At 40.0% G+C, this 22,331-nt stretch overlaps 1 protein-coding gene across 2 annotated transcripts in view; it reads right to left on the reverse strand.

The window, feature by feature from the left end:
• ARHGEF38 (Rho guanine nucleotide exchange factor 38) overlaps positions 1 to 22,331 on the reverse strand; it is a 128,910-nt gene that overhangs the window by 13,466 nt on the left and 93,113 nt on the right. For both annotated transcript variants that reach the window (XM_072623060.1, XM_072623061.1), the window contains exons 6-13: positions 21,299 to 21,498; positions 19,669 to 19,802; positions 14,973 to 15,077; positions 12,723 to 12,845; positions 7,859 to 8,170; positions 5,356 to 5,499; positions 4,121 to 4,319; positions 3,584 to 3,843 (exon numbers count right to left, since the gene is read on the reverse strand). In XM_072623060.1, coding sequence (XP_072479161.1) covers positions 3,584 to 3,843; positions 4,121 to 4,319; positions 5,356 to 5,499; positions 7,859 to 8,170; positions 12,723 to 12,845; positions 14,973 to 15,077; positions 19,669 to 19,802; positions 21,299 to 21,498 — 1,477 coding nt within the window. The remainder of the gene's footprint in view (positions 1 to 3,583; positions 3,844 to 4,120; positions 4,320 to 5,355; positions 5,500 to 7,858; positions 8,171 to 12,722; positions 12,846 to 14,972; positions 15,078 to 19,668; positions 19,803 to 21,298; positions 21,499 to 22,331) is intronic.

Raw genomic sequence — 22,331 nt, forward strand, 5'->3', positions numbered from 1 at the left:
TTATGTTTCTTTATTTCTTGGAATGCATGACCAAACCAATTCTACCACCTCCTTTGTTTTTTTTTACTCTCCATGGAGAAACTGTGAGCTACACTTCCACTTAACTGTGACTTTCTTTGGAACTGTAGTTTCCTTTATGAAAAGAGTGTCAAGACTGATACAATTCAGTTCCTCCAGTAGAATGTCTGTTTGTTGGCCACTGAACAATTTAATCCCTTCCCTCGAAGGTTCTCTCTCTCTCTCTCTCTCTCTCTGTTACTGTCTCTGTCTCTCTCCTTCTCCATCTTTCTGTCTGTCTTTGACTCTCTTCCTCTGTCTCTGTCTCTCTCTCTCCATCTGTCTCTCTCTAAGTCTGTCTGTCTGTCTCTCTCCCACCATATATATATATATATATATGTATATATATATATATACACACACATATATATACACACACACATACATATACATCACTTTTGCCTTTCTTGCTTTTCCTAGCACTTAGCACCTTCGAATAATAAATGCTTGTTGACTGACTGACCAAAATACCAATAGGAATGGATAGTATAATTCTAATATTTCATTGGTTTGGAAAGCACTCAGATGAAAAAACTCCCACCAAAGCAAGTCAACTCCTCCTCCGCAATTTATAGCCTTAGGGAGTCTCCTAGAACATTGAGAGGTTATGCCTCTTGCCTTTGGGCCATGGAGGCAGCATTTGTAAAGAACAGGACTTATCCTGGTTCAAGTAGCTTCTCTGCCCTATACCACACCACCTATAAAGTACCGATGACTAAGTTAATATTAATAGACAGTACCAATTTGTGTGATTTGGTGCAGATTCTGCTCTCCTTTTCAATATGATAACATGCTGTCCCTTCATAAGTGGAAAAGAGCCACACAGGACTAAGGGTTCTCTTGAATTTTTCTTCATTTCATGGTTGTGTAGAAAAAAATTCATCCTCATTGAGTAGTCAGCCTGTAGTTGAATGAGCCTCTTTATACTTAGCTGGGCTAAGCAAAAGTAATCTGTTGCCAGAATTATAATTGGAGCCTGTCAGAGGTTGCCCACCAATGGTATGACCATCAAGAGCCTAGTTTCACATCTGTACTATAACTAGTACTTTGTGAAGGTGATACTCAATATGTGCTTTTTAATGTCACAATTGGGGGCAGCTAGGTGGCATAGTAGATAGAGTGCCAGGCCTGGAGTCAGGAAGACTCCTCTTTCTGAGTTCAAATCTGGGTTCAGACCTTTACTAGCTGTGTGACCCTGGGCAAGTCTCTTAACCCTGTTTGTCTCAGTTTCTTCATCTCCAAATGAGCTGGAGAAGGAAATGGCAAACCACTCCAGTATCTCTGCCAAGAAAATCCCAAATAGCGTCACAAAGAGTTGGACACAACTAAAACAACTGAACATCAACAACAATGAAATGTTATAATTAGTCTAGCAAAGTGATGACTGTTTCAATTTTCTCATCTGCAAAATAAGGATAATACTAGCACCTGCAGCAAAGGTTGTTAAAGAAAATAAATGAGGCAACACATGGAATGCATACCTATTACGGTTATTAAATAATTCTGAATGAACCCATGTGATGCTACAGTTCATCTAACTAGGTGGTACAGTGGCCAGAGTTCTAGACTTGGAGTCAAGAAGACCTGAGTTCAAACCCTTTCTCCAACATTTACTAGCTATCTGAGCCACCGGAAAAATCTCTTAAACTATCTTAGCCTTACTTTCCTCACTTGTAAAATGAGGTGAGTAATAATAACTACTTACCTCACAGAGTTGTTAGAATTTAATGAAAAAATAAATGGAAAGTGCTTAACAAACTGGAAAGGGATAGTTGTTATTATTGTTTTACCTACCTTCAAAATCTGAAATCTCCTAGGTTATCTATTTGTTAATAATAGTAAACCATTCATTTCATGTTGTGACCAAAGGAGAAAAACTTTGTGACAATTCAAATGACACGTTGGCAAGACTACTCAGTAAGGATCTATTTTCATTGCCCCAAAGATCTCAACATGAAAGAGTCTGAACATCCTCTTTGACCTGGAGGTACCATCCAGAACCAGACATCTGTCTGGCTTTAACAGATGCTTCATAGAATGACCCCTCCATGGTCACTTCTGAAATTGCATCATGGGGTCAAGGGAACGTATATGTGCCTATTGTCCCCACCTTTTAATAGCTGAAAAATAATTTACATAATTCAATATTGCCTTCCAGTATCTCTGACCAGAACCAAGAGAAAAAAAAAGAGGGTATAAAAGCAACAGATTACCAAAGATTATGCATTTTAATCAATCAAGGTGGGTAAGAAGCAGTCTTGATCAAACTTAAAAAGACTTAAGAATTCTGATCAATGCAATGACCAACTAGTGGTTCCAGAGGACTCATGATAAAGCATGCTGATAGAGAGCTGATGGACTCAGGATGTAGAATAAGGTTTGTTGTTTTGGGGACCTGGTCAATAAGGGAACTTATTTTGCCTGGTTAGGCATATTTCTCTCTTCCCTCTGAGTTAACTTCCATTTACTATCTATATGTAACATATATGTAATATGTATATTAGATTATACATCTTTAATATGTATTGCTGTATCATATGTAAAAATGAGAATTTTGTTTTTTTATTTTATTTTTTCAATAGGTAAAGATGAGAATAAAAGAAAATTGATTTTCTTTAATAAAAAAAATCATCCTTGATTGGTCGATAATAAGACAAGGTCATGTGGTACAGTCTCAGGACACAGCAGAGAGACAGATCAGCCACTTGCTAGCCCTAAATGCACTGTCTGTACTTCAAAGTTCATCTGATTACTGACAAATCACGAATGATTTCTGTGATGGAGAAGGAGAGTATTGGACAGGATGATGTCTCAGGTCTCTTCGAGATCTAAGTTCTTCTTACTGCCTGAGTTTATAGTCCATAATCTGGACTTGCATTCCATTTTTTGCCAAGAGGTGACTGAAGGTCACAACCTGAAGTCTAACTTGTTCTTCTGCATGGGGGCTTAGACCACAGTCTCTTGGGAGTTTCATATTTACAGTAGGTAGAATATTATAAGAGATTCAAGATTGCTTGCTGCCAGTGATATTAACAAAGATGTTGTTCTTATGGGAATTAAGTTGTATTCCCTAGGTTCTGGTGACAATCTGTTCAGAATTAGACTGCTTGTTTTGGAGGGAGAGGACAGGATATGTGGTATCTTAAGAAAAGCTTTTTCATCATCACTCAAGAGAATGGGAAGATGACAAAATCCTAGAAAAGTTCCTGATTGCAGCCAGGTGGTACAATGGGCAGAACCCTGGATCAGGAAGACCTAAGTTCAAATTCAGCCTCAGACAATTATTAGCTATGTGACCCTGCATAACTCTGTTTGCCTCTGTTTCCCCAACTGTAGAATGAGGATAATAACAGCATCTATCTCACAGGGCTGTTGTGAGGATAAAGTAAGATACTATTTGGAAAGTACCTAGGGCTTCCTTCTGGAAGGCCATATCACCTGGATGGATTGTAGCAGAAGTCAGTGGGAGGCAACAGCTTTCATATTCCAAATAGCCTGCTGGTGATTTAAAGGGACCAATTCTCACCTGCTCATCCCCATCCTGGAGAGAGTCACTGTCAGCACCATTGGCTTCAGGTTTTCCGCATATGCTGTTGAGAGAGGAGCTGCTGTCGCTTGCACTTTCCTCCCGGGTTTGTGTGATGCAGTGGCTGGCAGGCCATGAAGACACAAAAAGACTGATGTTATCAAAGTCCTCCTCACAGAACCTGTGCTCCCCGTCTGCCTGCTGCATCTTGGTTGGATTGTAGGGCTTCAGGAACGAAGAGTAGACATAGCCTTTTGCAACTGGACAGAAAGGAAAGAGAAGAAACATGGATATTTGGAAAGAGTTCCTCCTCTACCAAACATATACTGTGAGAGAGCTTTAAAGAATCATAGACCAAGAACTGAAAGAAGACCTCAGAAGCCATCTAGTTCAATCTTCTCATTTCACAAATGAGGAAACTGAGGCCCACACAGGTTAAATGACTTGCTCAAGGTCACACAGAGAGTAAGCATCAGAGGTAGGATTTGCAACTCAGTTCTTTTTCCTTTTGGGGGAGCTCTCCTGCATGGTACTCACTTCCAGTGTCAACCAGCCACCTGCTTGTGCTGCCCAAGGGATCCTTCTGTTCCACCGCAGCCACGAGGTCCCCTTCCAGAAGGTCAATGTCATGTTCCTGTGTAGCATTACATCTGCGCTTTGCTTGATAGAGAGCTTCCAGGCTGTAGGATGCTAGAAGTTGGGAGCGGTGGTTTTCCATCTGACGGGGCATCTCTGACTGGGGAGAAGGGAGTAGAGAATTGGATTTTTGTGGGAAAACAAGAAAATGGATAGTGGATAGATGCTTTCCACCTCTCATCCAAGAAATGCTGGACTTTAGGTCTATTATAGGTATAGACTATAGGCCTGAGATGTATATTGTCAGGCATAGCCATTATTTTGTTACTCCATACTTTGCTGTTGCAAAGGAAGGTTCTCTTGGTTGGGACGAGGAGAGTCATTGGAAAGTGAAAGCAGTATTTTTTGGAACACATTAATAAAGCATTATCAAACATATTGCCTGCTTCTCTCCCTCATTTGTAGGTGGAGGACCATACAGTTAGGCTAGGTTGGTGCATTGTTTAGTTTTGCTAAATTGCTTTCTGCCCCCTTTTTTGTTTTTATTCTTTGTCCTAAGGGGTAGCATGTGGGGCAGAAAGGAAGAAGGATATATTTGATAGGGAAAAGGTGGTAAGAAAAAAATATATATAGATATAAATTGAAATAAAAATTCAAAATAAAAAAAATACTGAATGATTGAATGAGTTCCCCATCACTGGAGATCTTCAAGCCACGGATAGATAACTACTTGTCATAAATAACCGAGGGAGAGTTTTTGTTCAGGTATAGCTTGGATTAGGTGGTCTCTGAGTTTCCTTACAACTCTGTAATTTTCAATCTGTAGATTTTCTTTGAAGATCTGGGAGAAGATGTTAACAATCATTCTTTTAAGATGATATAAGTGTAGTCCTCCCTGGAGGTGGGGTAGGGGGAGGGAGAGAGTGGTGGAGAGGCGTGATTTCTGAGGCCCCTTCCAACCCTGAGATTCTATAGCATTTATAAAGCACCCACTATGTGCCAGGCATTGTACTAAGTACTAGGAATACAAAAAGAGGCAGAAGACAGTCCCTGGCCTCAAGAAACTCACAATCTAATGGGGTATACAACATGCAAACATGTATGTACGAACATGTATAAAGCTTTATGTCTCATAGAAGACATGGACTCTGGGAAGTCCTGTCAATAGTCATCACTATTGGCCATGCGAAACTCACCAAGGTGGTCACAGGTTTCTTCTTTTCAAAGCTCAGCTTCCTTTCAATAAAAGTCGCACTGTTGTCCTTTACAAAATTCAGGCTATGAACCTCTTCTATGACCCGGTTTTGAACATCACTGATGCTGGCTGGGAGCAATGATAACTGTGAAGAAAATGAGAGTCCCAGAGCTCTGGTAAGTGCGGGGGGCATAAAACATGCTATCAACAGTGTTATTGCCCATGCCAACTCAATTGCTTGTAGCCAGGATGTGATGAGCAAATACTGCAAGGATAATGTTTTTAAACCAGAAGAAAGCTATGAGGAGATGCAGTTCCCACAGACTGGAAATTCTTAACGTGTGTGTGTGTGTGTGTGTGTGTGTGTGTGTGTGTGTGTCTGTGTCTGTGTGTGTCTGCGTGTGATGGACCCCTGTGAGAGCCTGGTGAAGCCTACGGATCCTGCACCAAATAACGTTACCTGCATTCTAATAGAAGGAGATGCTAGATTTCAGTTAGAGGTCAGTGAAAATAGCATCCCTGAAATCTACAAGAAAGTGGCCATCTCTTATCCAAAGGTTAAAGGCCCCTGCATAAAGCATTCCACTCATCCATTTTGTCAAAACTATATCCTTTTTGTTCCTGCTTGACTCTCAATTGCTCAACTGTGTAGGATAGGGTAGTGACGGGATGTGCATTTTAATTGATGGAGGGAACTCCCAGAGAAGCAAACTCCCTTTACTAATAAAGTCAGCACCTCCTAGACACCTTGTGTTCTTACAGAGTTGCTGAGAGGTTAAAGAACTTGCCCATTCACCCAGCCAGCCATTATAGGTGGGAAAGATTACGTAGTAAATTTTGAATATAAGATAAAGGAGTAGATATTGGGGAGATTTTAATCATAGACTACAATGGTCTCTTGCTTCCTCTGTTTTTGGGGGTAAAGACCTGTTATTTCTTTGGTATAAGTAAGTGCCAGAGAGGAAACTCTCAGTGCCAATGTAAATTATCCATTATTTTGTAAATAATTATCTATTATTTTGTATTATCCATTCTCTCCATTATTAGAGAATTGCCTGAAGCACTGAAAAGTTAAGTGACTTGCACAGCCAGGATGTATAAAAAACAAAATTTGAACCCAGGTCTTCTTGTACCTACTACATCATACTGACTTTACTCTTGCCCTTTCTTAACCTTCACTTGGAGTGCTCAGCCTGGAGTCAGGAAGACCTGAGTTCAAATCCAGTCTTAGAAAAGTGCTAGGTGTGTGACCCTGGCCAAGTCACTTAACCTTTGTTTGCCTCAATTTTCTCAACTGTAAAATGGGGATAATAAGGGCACCTATCTTAGAGTGTTAGCATGGTTGAATTTGGTGCTTGTTTTTTCCCTCCCTTCCTTTTTCCCTTCCTATACCTGTCCCCTACATAGAAGACAGCTAGCACACACTGATTCAGTTTTCCTAAGTCCACAAATGTGATGATCTATAGAAACTTGGAGTCAAATTAGTTGTAGGTAAAGAAAATTTCTAGAAGCTCAAGTTGAAACAGTGGATGTGAAGTTTAGCCCCTTTCTGAACATTTTGGGTTCCACTTCTAATCTGGGTCTTTTGCTTCCTGGTGGAGGGTGGGATGGGAACCAGAAGTACAGCTGAGTGAGAAGTGCTGGACCCCTGAAAAAGATGCACTGACTTACAGTGAAAAGATCATTAAAGAAAAGTGAGGACTTACTCTTAGTCTTACGGAAATAAATTCCAAGATCCTATAATCTTGAAGATCTATATGATGGACAGCAGAGAACCTGTCTTATTTAAGCTTTGTATTCGCCCTTCCCCGCCCCCCCACCGCAACAGTGTGTTGTTTATAGATTTTTTAATAGATAAGGAAATAAAGTCTCAGAGAGTTTGAGTTACTTGCTCCTGGTCACAGAGCCAAGTGTTACAGCCAGGGTTTGAATTCAGATCTCTCTTGACGCCAAGTTCAACATTCTCTTACCTTTCTAATGGCATAAAGAAATGAGGAAAAACATATAAACTGTACCTACCCCCACTTCCACACATGCCCCCCCTCCCTCAATTGCAGGCTCTTCTCTCTTGGGGGAGAACAAAAGCCTAACAAAGAGTGGGTGACATTCACCCACCTCTGTTCTCACACTGAAATGGTCTTTTTGGCTCTATAGCTTAATAGTTATGATTTAACATTTAGGACTTGCCATGCATGAACAGAATACTAATGATAAACTGACAATATTGATTGTGTCAGGCAGGTAGGTGGGTGAGTGTCTTTGTGGATGGGTTGGGCAATGCCCTTGCTATCTGGGAAAAAGATTTACAAGTGAAATATTAATGAGAGTCACCCCAAACATGAAATAGGAAGGGAGATATGGTAAAAAACAAACAAACAAACGAAAAAACCAGGCTATTTGGTGGGGGGGATGGGGATAAGGCAACAAACAACTGGGCTTGATTTCACAGGTGCATGGTTTCTAAAGCTGCTTCTAGACCAAGGAGAGAGAAAGAATCTGCTTACTGGCATGCCTGTGGAATAAGGCTTCAGAGCCATGAGCATCAGATCCCTGAGGAGGGTGATGAAACAGCAAAGACAATTCAGCAGGACTTGGCGACCAGCTCGGTTGAACACCTGGAGCTCCTCCACCAGCTGGGCGTTAAGAGCTTCGTAGTCCTTCCTGGCCAGGTCTGAGTCATCACCTGCTGACCTCTGCAGGTAGCCATTGTAGTCTAGCAGCTTGTCGTAGCGCTTCTGGATGAGTTTCTGGGGTCCTGGGAATAAGGACTGTAGGGCCGACAGTGGAGTCAGGACCAGCCTGTGTAAGTGAGCCACCTGCCAAAGGGAAAATAATCCTATTACAGGGAGAATAAAAACCAAGTACTGTGTCTAGCTACACTCTCAGTGGATTTGCCTGCTCCATAGATACTCCCAGGAAGTCAGAAAGTAGGGAAAAAAAGGGAAAATAAGACTGATAATGAGTCTGAAAGGTGATTGACAGGCTCTCATGTAGGGCTTGATGTGAGTTGGGGTGAGGAATACAGGTAACTGGAATGTTGAGCTCTCATACCAATCCAGACTATTCCCAACACCCTCAATCCCTAGAAAAAGGGAAGAAGCGAGTGGAAGGGGAAAATAGGAAGGAAGAGGAGAAGAATGGGAGGAAACGCTATTCCTTTGAACCTCATTCTTCTCCCTTCTATCCTTCACCTCTTCTCAATCTCACCATAAGCTGTGATTTTAGTCTTTGACATATTTTTCTCTTCCCACTCTTCCAATCTTCTCTCCCTGCAGAGCTATTCCTTTATTTCTCCCTCTCCTCCCAGATATTTCCACATATTCAGTTTAATACCCTTCCCAAACTTCCTTTCTCTCCCATACCACTGCTCAGCCTCCATAAAGACCATTCCCCTCTTGTGTCCTCTTGATGCAACTGGCATAAGTGAGTCAGAAAGTAAGCCTCTTGCTTCTTTCTCTGTACCCTGGTGACACTGGAAAACACTTCAGGGTCATGAAACTGCCCATGGATCCCCTCTCCCAAAAAACGACAGCATCCCTGGAAAGATCTCAATATATGTGTTTTCCATTTTTTGTCCTATCTGATAATGTTTGCAATAGAAACTGACCGCCAAACAATTGTCTGTTAAGATCCTCAGGCTTTTTCTGCTTCTTTTCGGCTCCATAGTAAGATCATGTCTATGTCCCAAGGCCACTTTATATCACATTACTTTGACGCCATGATGCACAACCAAATATCATTGCTTACTTGTTGCCCTAGGATTGGCTATGCACTCCCATCCTCTTTCTTCTACTTCTGTTCTGAAGGGCACCTGGGGTTTGCCATGCTGCCTTCCCTACTTAGTTTTTGTTCACTTCAGCTCTTTCTTGACAGAGGTTGTACCCATTTGTATATTATAATATACAAATATATATAAAATCTAATCTCTCTCTCTCTCTCTCTCTCTCTCTCTATATATATATATATATATATATATATATATATACATAAATATGTATAAAGAGACAATGTGATTTGATGGAAAGAATCTCTGGTGTAAAAGGTCCTCAGCTCAAATCCCACCATCTTCTTTTACCGACTGTGATATCTAGGCAAATTATTCAATTCTCCTTGCTCTGGCTGTCCTTATCAGTGAAATGAAAATATTGGACTTGGTGTAGGAGGTCCCTTTCACCTCTGAATCTTTGAACCTAGGTTCATCACCATATAATCATAACATTTGACCTGGCATCTCTCTTTAATCCAGAAGACAACCCCAGGGAAACAGCACCTGCCACAGCTGGTTGCATTAATTATCTCTAATGGCTCCTTCTAGCTTTGCCTGGGACTCTCAGAAAATCTGTAGGAAAGGGGGAAACCAATCTTTTGTTGGCATCTGGCAACCTAGGCAATGCTGATTAAGATTTGATTACTAGCATGAGAAATAATCAATATGTATCTCCATGGAGTGGAATGCATCCTTTCACCAAGGGAAAATTTTATGTAATTTGTCTGAGATAAATTACTGTGTTCATGCCTTGTCTGGAGCTTGCAGATAATGTAATTAGAGTAGCATTTCCTATCTCTTCCAAGTGACCTATAGACACGAACATCTGATATACTAGGAAATAGGGAAATGGCCTACTGTTGGAACTAATTGGGATCAAATCAATGATGGTACCCTAGGCACCTCCTTTGCTGCATTATAGTCATCACCTAGCAATCACATAGAGAGGCACCAGGGAAATGGAAAGAGCCCAAAAGCCTTATCTGTAGGAAAGCAGAGTCCATACTATTTGCTAGATATCCACTTTTATTTTATCCATTTGTCTACACACACACACACACACACACACACAGGCACACACACACCTCTCTGTATAATTTATTAAAGTATTATTCTTATGCAGTGAGGTAGAGAATCATTGGACTTTAGATTCACTGATGACCACGCAGGGCAAGGGATCTAATCTTGCTGCTGATGGCGTGCATCATTCCAGTGGACAGGTTTGACGTGATGCAGAAGAGGAGGCATTTAATAAAGTGCATTGCCCAAGTGGAGAGCATCAGAGATGGGATTTGAACTTGCATCCTGTGACTCTGTAGCCAGTGTTTTTTTTCCCATAATATAGCAAGGTATATAGGGGACTTTGGGCTCTTATACTATGCCAGTGACACTATGGTACATCTTACCATGCTGGTCAGGCTTCAAGTACAGGTAATTAGTGAATTGTATGTCTGCCATATAAGGATCAATCTCAACAGATTCAGAAGGGCTCATTGCCAGGAGATTGGTCACAGGCTGATGAAATTTTATTTGTGAAATATGAAAGGGGTGTGATCTGTGACAGAAAAGGAAATGTCCACATACACCAATGCAATTATGCTCTTTTATAGTAGCAAAGTATATAACCTATGTAAAGCTGAATCTGTGACAGAATGGAGAGAGATCTGGTCTTCAAATCAGAGCAAACTGCATTATTCAAGTCCTGCCTCTGACCTTGTCCTATCTGTGACCTTGAGAAAGTCCTCTCAATTTCCCTGGCAACATTCTAATGTAATTAACCTTTTTGTGTGTCACGGACCCTCTTTGGAAATCTAATATCTCTTAAATGCATAAAATAAAATTCGTAAAATTACAAAAGAAACCAATTATATTGAAATAGTTATCAAAATAGTTTGTTAAAAAATCAAGTTCATAGACTGCCATATTAAGAACTCCCTATTCTAAGACTATAAGTTTTAGAACAGTTGACTCCTCCATCAAAAAATTAAACCCAACAAATAGTCAACAACTCACAGAACCACATGAAATTAAGTCAAATTTAAAACAGATTAAATTAAAATTAATGTTATATATTAAAATGTATATTCAGCAAAAATTCAAAAAGCAAATTAAAATCTATATTCAGTCTTCTACTTAAACATTTTATTGACTCAGCAAAATTTCTAATGTATCCAGGATACATGGGTATTTGTTTTGCACAGGATTCTATTATTTAACGGGAAAAGCATCTGGACTTGGAGTCAGGAGACAGTTGGGTTGGAATCACCTCTGATTTTCACTATATGAGCCTGGATAAGTCACTTAACCTCTTTTAATCTCCATTTCCTCATCTGTAAAATGGGAGTAATTATAGTTCCTACCTCCTGATATTGTTGGGAGTAAATTGAATGAAATAATGTAAGTAAATGTTGTGTAAGCATTAATGTGATTTATAAATGTCAGCTATTATTTACTGATTTCACCACCACTAACACCACCTCGTTCCACTCAAACTGATTTGTTTAATGTTCATCATACTCAACATTCCATCTCCAGTCTCTGTTCCTTTGCATACATTATTATCCCCTATTCTGTTCCTCCTTACCTCTGTCTCTTGGTGCATCCTCTTCTAAGTGACCTTTCCTGATTTCCTCAGTTGCTAGAGCTCTCATCCCCACCCCACTACCACTAGCATGTTATTTTTTTGGTATTTTTTATATGCATTGTCTTTATTTATCTGTCTATGTATTCCTTCGCACCTCTAGCAGACTATAACCTTCTCAAGGACAAGGACCATTTTACTTTTCTCTTTGTTTTTTTAATGCCTGTCATAGAAGGTGCTTGATAATTTCTTGAATCTAATTAAATTCATATACACTAATGTAAACTGTTACCAATTTCTTTTTTTAACTGGGGCTCTACTCTGCCCATGTTGGAAGGGTAGTGACCACTTATAGGTCCAATCCACTGCTGGGAGGCATGGAAGTTTTGACCTGCTCTGTTTCTGACCTTGTCTGGTTCTCCCTTCCTTAGGCAGCATGGTGGTCCCCTGCTCCTGAGGGGTTACCATACTGTGGTGGACTTAGTATGGACCCCCAATTAGCTAGTATTCCATTAGCCTCAGTACCTCCCACCCAGCTCCCCGATAACAGGGATTATAGTCATATGTCACCACTGACATTCTACTGTTAACCACTACTAAAAGAGCACACCATAAAAGATTATGTGATTTTCTCCTATTTTAATGTAGACTCGATTTGAGCACCCTCTATAAACTCTTCAAGAAGAGTCATGGAAATAATAAATCCTTGTAAGACTACTTTATAACAAATCCTAGCAAGATGGAGAAAAGAAAAGCCAAATTTTGACTTAAACCAATCAGGAGAACTTTGCCAAGAACACAATATGGATTTCTCTGGAATTCACACTAATCCACTTTTAAAATTTTGATGATTAAACTAGGTCCTTCAGAAAATCTCCTGGTATCTTGATATTTACATCTTCCCTAACCCACAGCTTTGATGTGAATTACAGTTGAAAGTTTCATGCTTTAGCAATAGAGAAATATGCTCTTTTAACCCAGCACCATAACTTGAATTTATCCCTGGGTTTGAGGAACTTACAAAATCTTCACAGGGGTTTGGGGCCTTGCTCAGGGTCGCTGAAGAGTCATTGCCCTTAGCTTCTTTGTCATAGGAAATTGCACGCAGCTCTGTCACAGTCTGAGCAGCTAAGGGCATGGCATCCTAAAACACAAAGAAGAAAAGCCGGCGATGTGTTAAGTCCTCCAGTCATCATCACTCAATGTTTCACAAAGACAGACTTCATTGTAACTCAAGTAAAATGCCTTCATTGCCACTGAGAATCAAATCCACCCATATCTATCCTCCACATGCCAAATGTCCTTACGATTTCTTAACTTCCTGGTCCCTCTCACTGTCTTCTGTACAATATTTTCTCATTGATTTTTCCCTGTTTTAATTCCATATTAGCTTTGTACCAGCTGTCCCCAGTGCCTAAAATGCATTCCCTCCTCATCTTCACATTTAGAAATCTTTAGTTTCCTTTGACATCTCCAGAGGCATATAAGAGAAATTCCCAGGGTTGTATTGAGGATCAGATGAGATAATAATTGTAAAGCACTTAGCCCAGTAAAGCGCTTAGTAAAGTACTTAGCCCAGTACCTGGTACATACAAATGTTAAAAATGCATGTGTGTGCATGCATACATATACTCACAATATACATACACAATCAGTCCTCAACATACATGCATTTAACTTTTGCAACTTCAAGCTTTAAGCAATTTTATTAGGAACCTCACTTTCACTTTTTCATTGCCAACGATGCACATTGGCAGCTTTGTGAAGTAAAGAAAAAATTAGAGGGCTGATGCATGCAAGTTTTTGGAGGCACTGATATCCTACTAAGTGTTTCACTGTTTTTGTTCACCTTAGCATTGTGAAGATTGCTATAGAGTGCTAAAAATATATTTTTCTGTATACTATTCTTTATAATCAAGCATTAATTCTGGTAATACAAATGAGAAAATATTGTACAGAAGACAGTGAGAGGGACCAGGAAGTTAAGAAACTGTAGAAATGAGAGTCATAAGGAATTTTGGCACTTAGAGGATAGATATGGGTGGCATATGGGACATATTTTCATTGTTTGCCTTTAAAATTCAAGTTATCTGTGGCAGTTTTGCCCTTAAAGCATAGCACAAGTCCTTTAGGTTCGAAGCTCAAGGGTGCAAAGTCAGTGATGTGGCTTAGTGAGAAAATAAAGGTGTCAGATAAACTTCATGCAGGGATTTCTGCAGTCACTATTGGTTGGGCGATTCTTAGAGATTCTCCAGTTACATGTGGAGCAGGCATGGCTGACTGATTATTTCAAGCTGGTGTGTCCTTTATGATCTCGGGACAGAGTGTTAGAAGCGATGTTGCCAGTTTCAGCATCTTCCAACTAACATCCCAGTAAGCCGTCTCTTGGTTTTCAGAGGGTGGGTCAAGGTAGAGAGGTTTGCAGCAATCAAGAATACAGTACAATGCTCTCGTACTGCCATCTGACACAGTGGGTGGTAAGATTTAGGCTAAAAAGTGTTTTCATTTTAAGAATATATTTGCTATTCAGAATTTATATTATTGTAGATATCCTGTACTACAAAAAATGAATATTGTCTAAAACCAATTTCATTTATTTTTATTGAGATCTTAGCACAAAAGGTAAAAAAATGTTCTAAGGAATTACCAACAAGAAAAATGTTTTGTATGTTACCAATTTTATTTTGTGTGTTGCATTTTATGGGTTATTTCATGGTTACTGAATTAGGAAAAGTGCATATTACCAGAATTAGTGCTTGGTATAAAGAATTGTATGCCGAAAAATATGTTTTTAATGATCTGTAGCAAAAGATTGTAGTTTTGATGGTTGTGGAAACCTAACTTCCTATTTCCCATAGGTTCAATGTATCAGCATTTGTGTTTATTACTTTTGCACCATTTTCTAGAGACATTGCCTCTGTGAAAGTTGGACTGACTGTAGGTAGGAATGTATGCCTGTATTTATAAAGTATTATACAAATTTTTTAAAATCAGCTTTTTACTAACTGATATCACTGAATTTTCTATGTCATATTCCTAAGTATGACATCATGGATTTTCAGCTCCCTTTAGAATGTCCACCATTATAAAAAAGACATTTTTTAAGATGGACAATCCCATATCTGAAAGTCACCTAATTCGCCTGTTTCTCAGATCTTACATGGTCAATGGTATCACATAGGTGACAATATAGCCAACACTGTCATATAATGGCAACCAAAGGGGAAGGGCAACATCTTTGAGACATCAAAAATAGCTGTGAAGTACCCACCTGGATGTGTTGAAGACAGAATGAAATGTTCTTCGTACAATTCCTCACAGTCTTCTCTAAACGTCTAAACAGTTTTTCTTCTCTGTTAAAGGTGCTGTCTTTCACCTAAAATATATCATTACTTTGATTTTTTTCTGGCATAAAAGCAAATGTCCTGCTGATGTTAACCAGCGTAGACAGAGTGATAAGTGGTTATGTGGGTCCCCAGAGTAAGTTGAGTTAAACAGGAGTAAGAAAGGACATAGAGGAAAATTTACCCAGGATAGGGGCTATCATGACAGGAAACCCTCAGTATGATGGTTTGTAGGCACCCAAGATATACTTCTCTTTATTCATAATACCAATAGATGATTGGTAATAAAAATTTCTACATTAGACTAGATAACTCTCTAAGTCTCTTCTAGTTCTAAACCTATGTTCCTACAGACTCCAAGGATCCCCATATCATCAGTGCATGTACAACCCCCATCAGCTCAGACCACAACCTGTTTATAACTTAGAATGTCTTGGCCAATCCATAGCTAAGCCCCTCAGACTTAGCTAGGCTGGTCCTGAAACAATAATAGCTGCCAATGCACTTTCAGATCCTGTGGCAAAATTCAAGTCACCCTTAAATAGTCATAGCTATGAGTGTCTAGAGCCACTTTTATCACTTTCACCAAAATACGATCAGTGTTCAATTACCCTACGTGAAATCATCCCAGTGCTTGAACATATACTGAACTAATCATTAAATAGGCAAATACCATTCTTTAATTTCCCTATTTTCTGTTACTTTTGTCCATCAAGCCTAAGGGGTCAACTAGCCCTGTTGGAAGTTTTCAGTGGTTACACAATTGGTTAGGATTTATTGATCTGTCACTCTATTCTAGTAGAGCATGCAAGAATTTTTTCCAGAGCTCCCATGGGTTTATACTTATAGAAATGTGTGATAATTTCCTTTAGCAGCTCATGTTACAGGATGGGTGTATCACCTAAGGAAAGTGAGATTGGCTGTTGGCACAACCCTACCCTATAGTACCTGGTGATACATTCGAGGCTCTGGTGTTTTGTTACCATGTTTTAGGAACAACTGCATTTTTCTTTGTTCTATACTTGTGGTCTACTGATTCCAAATCCAGCATTGTTTTTCGTGACACCATAGCTGCCTCTGTGAGCCCAGCAGTGAACTACATTGGTCATCTCTTGTGGGGAGTCTGGGTGGTGCAGTGGGCAGAGGGGAGGACCTAGGTGAGCAAGATCAGTGTTCACAACCAGCCTCGGACACTTACTAGCTATTATTGTTTGAGGACCAGCCTAATTAAGTCTGAAGGGGCTTAGCTATGGATTGACCAAGACATTCTAAGTTATAAGCAGGTTGTGGTCTGGGCTGATGGGGGTTGTACGTACACAGATGATATTGGGGATTCTTGGAGTCTGGAGGAACATAGGTTTAGAACTAGAAGAGACTTAGAGTTATCTAGTTTAATGTAGTCATTTTTATTACCAATCATCTATTATTATTATGAATAAAGAGAACTATATCTTAGGTACCTAGAAAATTCTAAGGGTTTTTTGGGGGGAGGGAGTGTGAGGGGAAGTAAATTAGGAGTTAAATTTGTATTTTCAGTGATGTGAGGGATCTCCCAGTGCGAAAACTTCCTAAATTAATATAGAGAAACAATTTGTCTGTAACCTAGAATTTTAAGAAGAGTAGCCCAGGTTATGTAACTTGTTCCTGATTGTACATCCAGTAGAAGAGGGGGCTCTTCGGCTCTAAGGCTGACCCTTCTCACAGTGTGGCTGCATAGATAAAGGGCTGTCCAAAGAGGCAGGAAGTACTAAGTTCTAATCCTGCCACCATCACATCTTGGCTGAGGCATGGACAAGTGAAGTATAACCCATGTTTTCATTGTAGGTGATAGCTTCTACCAACAGCCCTTTCTGTGAGAGCTTCTGATGGGAGTTTCATCCTCTCTCCTGCTGTCTTGCCCATTTTTGTGGAAGTAGCAAAATCTGATGAGCACCAAAATTCTTTTTAGCTGCAGAAGGCTGTTTTAAAATATTAGTTTGATTTGAGGAGGGAAAAGTCATAGGTTTAGAATTTAGAACTAGAAAGGATCATAGAGGCCATTCAGTTGAATTCATTACTTTTACAGATGAGGAAACTGAAGTCTAGAAGGTCTACTACCTATGTGGCATACCAGATTTAAATCTTGTTTTAACTCCAAATCAAATGCCCTGTTTGCCATGCTGCCTCAGTTTCCCTAAAGGCCAAAAGAATGTAAAACACAGGTGATTTACATATACTTAAAACACATACATATACTTAAAACACATAGCATATATTTAAAACACATATACTTAAAACACATGTACTTAAAACACATAGTTCCTTGAGGAACTGTGTATCTCTAACACCTAGGATAGTTAGCACAGAGTAGGCACTTAAAACGCTTTTGGAATGGATAAACAATCTTAGTATTCCATTTTATTATTGATATTCTTTGAGATGCATAAGGGGATAGTAAAACCAGGGCTTAGATTAAGAACATCTTTGTTGACGGTATCACCTGGCTCTGCAATCAGAAGGGCTGGATCCAAATACTGCTTGTCATGCACATGGCCTATGGGACCCTGGGAAAATCATTTAATTTCCCTGGGCTTCAGTTTACCCATCTGTAAAATTAGTCTAGATGGCCTCTGAGGTCCTCTCTTACTCTGAAGTTTTGACCTTATGATCCTGTGAACTAGTCAAATGAAATGTAAAAAAAAATCATTCTTCTACAGAAAGTTAACAGAAACCTTTGATAATCATATTTTCTAAATTAAAAAAATGATGACATAAGATCTGACAAAGGATGTTTCTTTTGGGAAATCTATTTAACCAGGTGCTTTCCTTCCTCAAGCTTCTCATTATCTCTGAAAAAATTGGGGACATATGGTCATGACTTCACGCACCATATAATTAGGTGATACAGTGGATAGAGCACAGGGCCTGGAGTCAGGAAGACCTGAGTTCAAATCTGGATTCAGAAACTTACTAGCTGTGTAAGCTTGGGCAAGTCACACTGTTTGCCTCAGTTTCCTCATTTGTAAAATGAGTTGGAGAAGGAAATGGCAAACCGCTCCAGTATCTTTGCCAAGCAAACCCCAAAGAGGGTCACAAAGAGTCAGACACAACTGAAAGGACTGTCTACCATACCAATGCTGAAAGGTTGGTGATTCATACTGAAGGAAAACAAATGGAATTAAATTATCTCCTTAATCATTAGTTAATTGAATCAACAAGGTCACCCCCAGGAGAAACGGCACCAAGAGCTTCCCCCTTCTCCCTAAACCTTTTCATACTGTTGAAAGTGCACTAAAACATGGCTTCACATACTCAATGTTGGAAGGAAACCAAGAGTCCAGCCTATAGCTAACAATAATCCCCTTTAAAATATCCCCAACAAGGAAGTGGTCATCTAGACTTGGCTTGGAGACCTCTAATACAGGGGAATCCCCTTCTTATCAGAGAAACCCATTCCATGGGAACCCACTGGGAGATCTCTAATAGGAAATTTTTCTTTATTTCCTGTAAGAGGTAAAATCTTAATATCCTGAATGCTCCAACTTATCTTGTATCTATCTTGGATTTATAAAGTTGTTTGCATGTTGCCTCTCTCCATGAGAATAGGAGCTGCTCTAGAGTAGGGACAGTTTTTGCCTTGCTTTTCCTTGCATCCATTGCCAGTGTTGAGCAAAGTGCCTGGCATATAGCTGGAACAAAATAATTGCTTATCTACTTCTTGACTTGATTTGACTTACTTCAAACCTAAATTTTCCACTTTGCAACTTACAGTGTCTAATTTCTTCTACGCTATTGGCCACGTAGAACAAATTGAATTTCTTCTGAATGAGACAGCCTTTCAACATAACTGAAAACTACCATCATGATCTGATGCCAACCCTTCTCCTTTCTAGACTAGTGGATAGAGAGCAGTTCCTTGGAGGCCTTCTTGAAGGAAGACATGGGTTAAAGTCCTGTCTCTGACACATACTGGCTATGCAGCCTTGGGCAAGTCAATTAACCTCTTGGTCTAGGCAACTTTCTAAGACTCTAAGATGCTGGAAAAGTGATGACTGCCCTGGTACAGAAAATCTACTCATCATTTAGCTCCCTTTACCAAAGAGGTCCAACCGCTACCTCCATGCCAATTATAACTATTAATTATTATATTTCTTTAGAAACACTTTCCTTACAACAATATTGAAAGCAGCAATGTTTAACTCAGATAGAAATGGGGGCCATTAAACCACATATAAAGGTCACCATTGGGACACATATGAACTTAGAATAACATATATTAGCATTGTCTATATTTTTTGTATTTTTTTTGATTTTGTTAAACATTTTAACCTGCTTCCAGAATCACTCAGGAGTGCTGGGGGCTAGCTGGGCTTGTTGGATACTCTGCCTTAAAAGGTTACCAAATGAAATACTAAGTGAGGTCGAAAAGGGAAGTTATTGTCAAATGGGATGTGTGTGTGTGTGTGTGTGTGTGTGTGTGTGTGTGTGTGTGTTTATCAGTGCAATGCCAACCCTGTAGGGTCTCTGAAAATATGAGGCCACCCGGGCAATGTATCACATTCATTCCTAATACACGAGGGGCAGATCTGATTAATAAGAGACATGGGAAGGGAAAACATTCTCTAAAAGAAGAAAAATGACTACCTGAGAATCTCTTCTCGTCAAAATCTTTAGATGATTAGTCACTCTTTTGGATTTCTTACTAATTGAATGGATATTCAGTTTGGAAAACTTGTCTTTGAGGGATTCGTCTTCATCATTCTTCTTGTATTTCAGAACTGCAAGAGAAAATCCCACTGATACATTCAGATGCACATAAGGGGTATGTGTGCCCACTCCCCATTTAGGTTTCAAAAGAGAATTAGGCAAAATAATGTGAAAATAAAGGAATCACAGAATTGAAAGGTACCTCATAGGCCCTCTAGTCTAGACTACATATATACGGCCATGTGGTTTGAAGAAGGGCCAGACCTAAGAAAGATGGTAGACTGAGCTACTTACTATTCCCGCATGAGACATTTCCCCTCCCTACCTCCTCTCCTGTGACTTTCAAAATCCCTAGCTTACTTCAAGACTCAAGCGCTGTGTCCTCCAGGGGCCTTTCCTGATTCCCCAAGTTGTTGGCACTCTCATCTGCCCATTGAAACCACTTTATATTTATTGTGTGTATTTCTCATTTACTTATCATGTACATGTTGTTTTTCCTAATAAAATACACGCTTCTTGAGGAGAAGGACTATTTTCTTCTGCTTTGTATTTCCTATCACCAAGCCCAGTGCCTGTCAACAATGTGAATGTTTGTTGGATCAGTGAACGAGAGGTAACATGAGAAACATTTCTCTTTTTAGTGTCTTCTCTTCCCAGCCTTGTTCCTTGGAACCCATCCTAGAGCCTAACCCACCCATCCTTCCATGTGTCTTTGTACTGGCCCCCAATCCAACCCTTACTTTCCATTCTCTTGTGCCTTCCTTTAAACATTAAAACCCATTTCTTCAGTGCTGAGGATCAACTAGCAATTCTGATCAATTAACTGGTGCCAGTGTTGAAAGGCCAAGTAGAAGTTATGGCACCTCTCAAGTCACACCAGGTGGTGGTTCCACATTCTGCCTATGCTTAAGGTGAGACATGATTATTAGATGCTGTAATCTATGCAGCTCCTATGGAACTCTATGACTGTTTCTCTTGCTTTGTAGTCTCTTATACTTGGTCCTTTCAATGTAGTATTTCTTGTTTAAAAAAAATTCAATCAGCTGTACTTGAGGGACTCCCCCTTCAACCATGACACATCTTTCTCTGTTCTCCTGACCATACTGGGCTCCCACTGCAGCAAATGATCTGGCCACAACCATTTGCTTCCTTCCCTTCCTCCCATTTGTCTACACTCTAAGCTTCTTTCATCCTTCTCCCCATCTTTTCCCCTTTTCCCTTTTTTCTTACTCCTTTTGTCCCTCCCTTCCTCTTTCTCTCTCTCTACTCTGTTTCTGTCTCTCTGACATGGTGACCATGAGTTTACAGGCTCCATGATACCAAGGGGAAACTATTTCACAGTGTGACAGTACTGCCCAGAGAGAGGTCCTCATAGTACCATTCACCTGAATCCCTCCTGCCCTTTCTGTCTATTGGTGATCATGACAAAAATCATCCCTTCATCCTCGTCCCATGACTTAAACTGGCTCTCAGTGATGATGCCCATAGGACTTGAGCTACAAACCGTGGTAGCCTAAGATAATACAATCAAGAGAAAACAGCTCAAATTATTCCTTCTCTTTCCTACCCAAATCTTTCCTCCTTTTCAATTCATTGATGTTCACATTAATGTCTTTCACCGCGGCTAAGGCATCCTCCAGTTCTCGGTAATCTGGGTGAGAAGGAGGAGTGGAGTTCCGCAGCTCGCAGAGCAGTAGAGGATACTTCATCACCCGCTGCACTGGCTTGATGAGCAGGGATCCCATATCCAGCAGGTTGGGTTTGCCTCTGAAATGCAAACAGCTGCATAAGAAAGCAGTCTCAAGAAGGGGCAATTTTGCTTCCTCATTCTGCATTTCTTATCCTTGACTACAGAAAAATTAAAACCAGAATAAGAGCAAAGAGAGGTAAAGAGACCAAGAGAAAGCTGCTATTGTTAAGTCCCACCTTTAAGTTTGCCTTAAGATGGCAAACTTGAATAATAACTTCCAATCCACTTTGCCATTTGTTCTTCACACCCCTAGTGTTTGTATTCCTGTTAGGAAACTAAGGTCTAGAGGGGTAGAGGGACTTGCCTAAAGTCACAAGGGTAGGAAAGAAATATTTAGTAAACACCTACTATGTGCTAGGCCCTTTACAAATATCATCTCATTTGATCCTTACAACCCTGGGATACAGGTGCTATTATTACCCTCTTTGGAGGACAACTAGGTGATGAATTGGATAGAGTGCCAGGCCTGGAGACAAGAAGACTCGTTTCCCTGAGTTCAAATCTTGCCCAACTGTGTGACCCTGGGCAAGTCACTTAACCCTGTTTGACTCAGTTTCTCATCTGTAAAATGAGCTGGAGAATAAAACAGCAAACGACTCCAGTATCTCTGCCAAGAAAACCTCAACTGGGGTCATGAAGAGTCTGACATGACTGAAACTATTGAACACCCATGGGTTGAACTCTTTACAAATATTATCTCATTTGATCCTTACAACTCTGGGATATGGATGCTCTTTTACAATTGAGGAAACTGAGGCAGATAGACATCTTGCCCAAGGTCACATACCTACTAAGTATCTGAGGCCAGACTTGACCTGAGATCTTCCTGATTCCAGGTCCACTGCTCTAT

The sequence above is a fragment of the Notamacropus eugenii genome, chromosome 7 (genome assembly GCF_028372415.1).
Source record: "Notamacropus eugenii isolate mMacEug1 chromosome 7, mMacEug1.pri_v2, whole genome shotgun sequence".
Lineage (NCBI taxonomy): Eukaryota > Metazoa > Chordata > Mammalia > Diprotodontia > Macropodidae > Notamacropus > Notamacropus eugenii.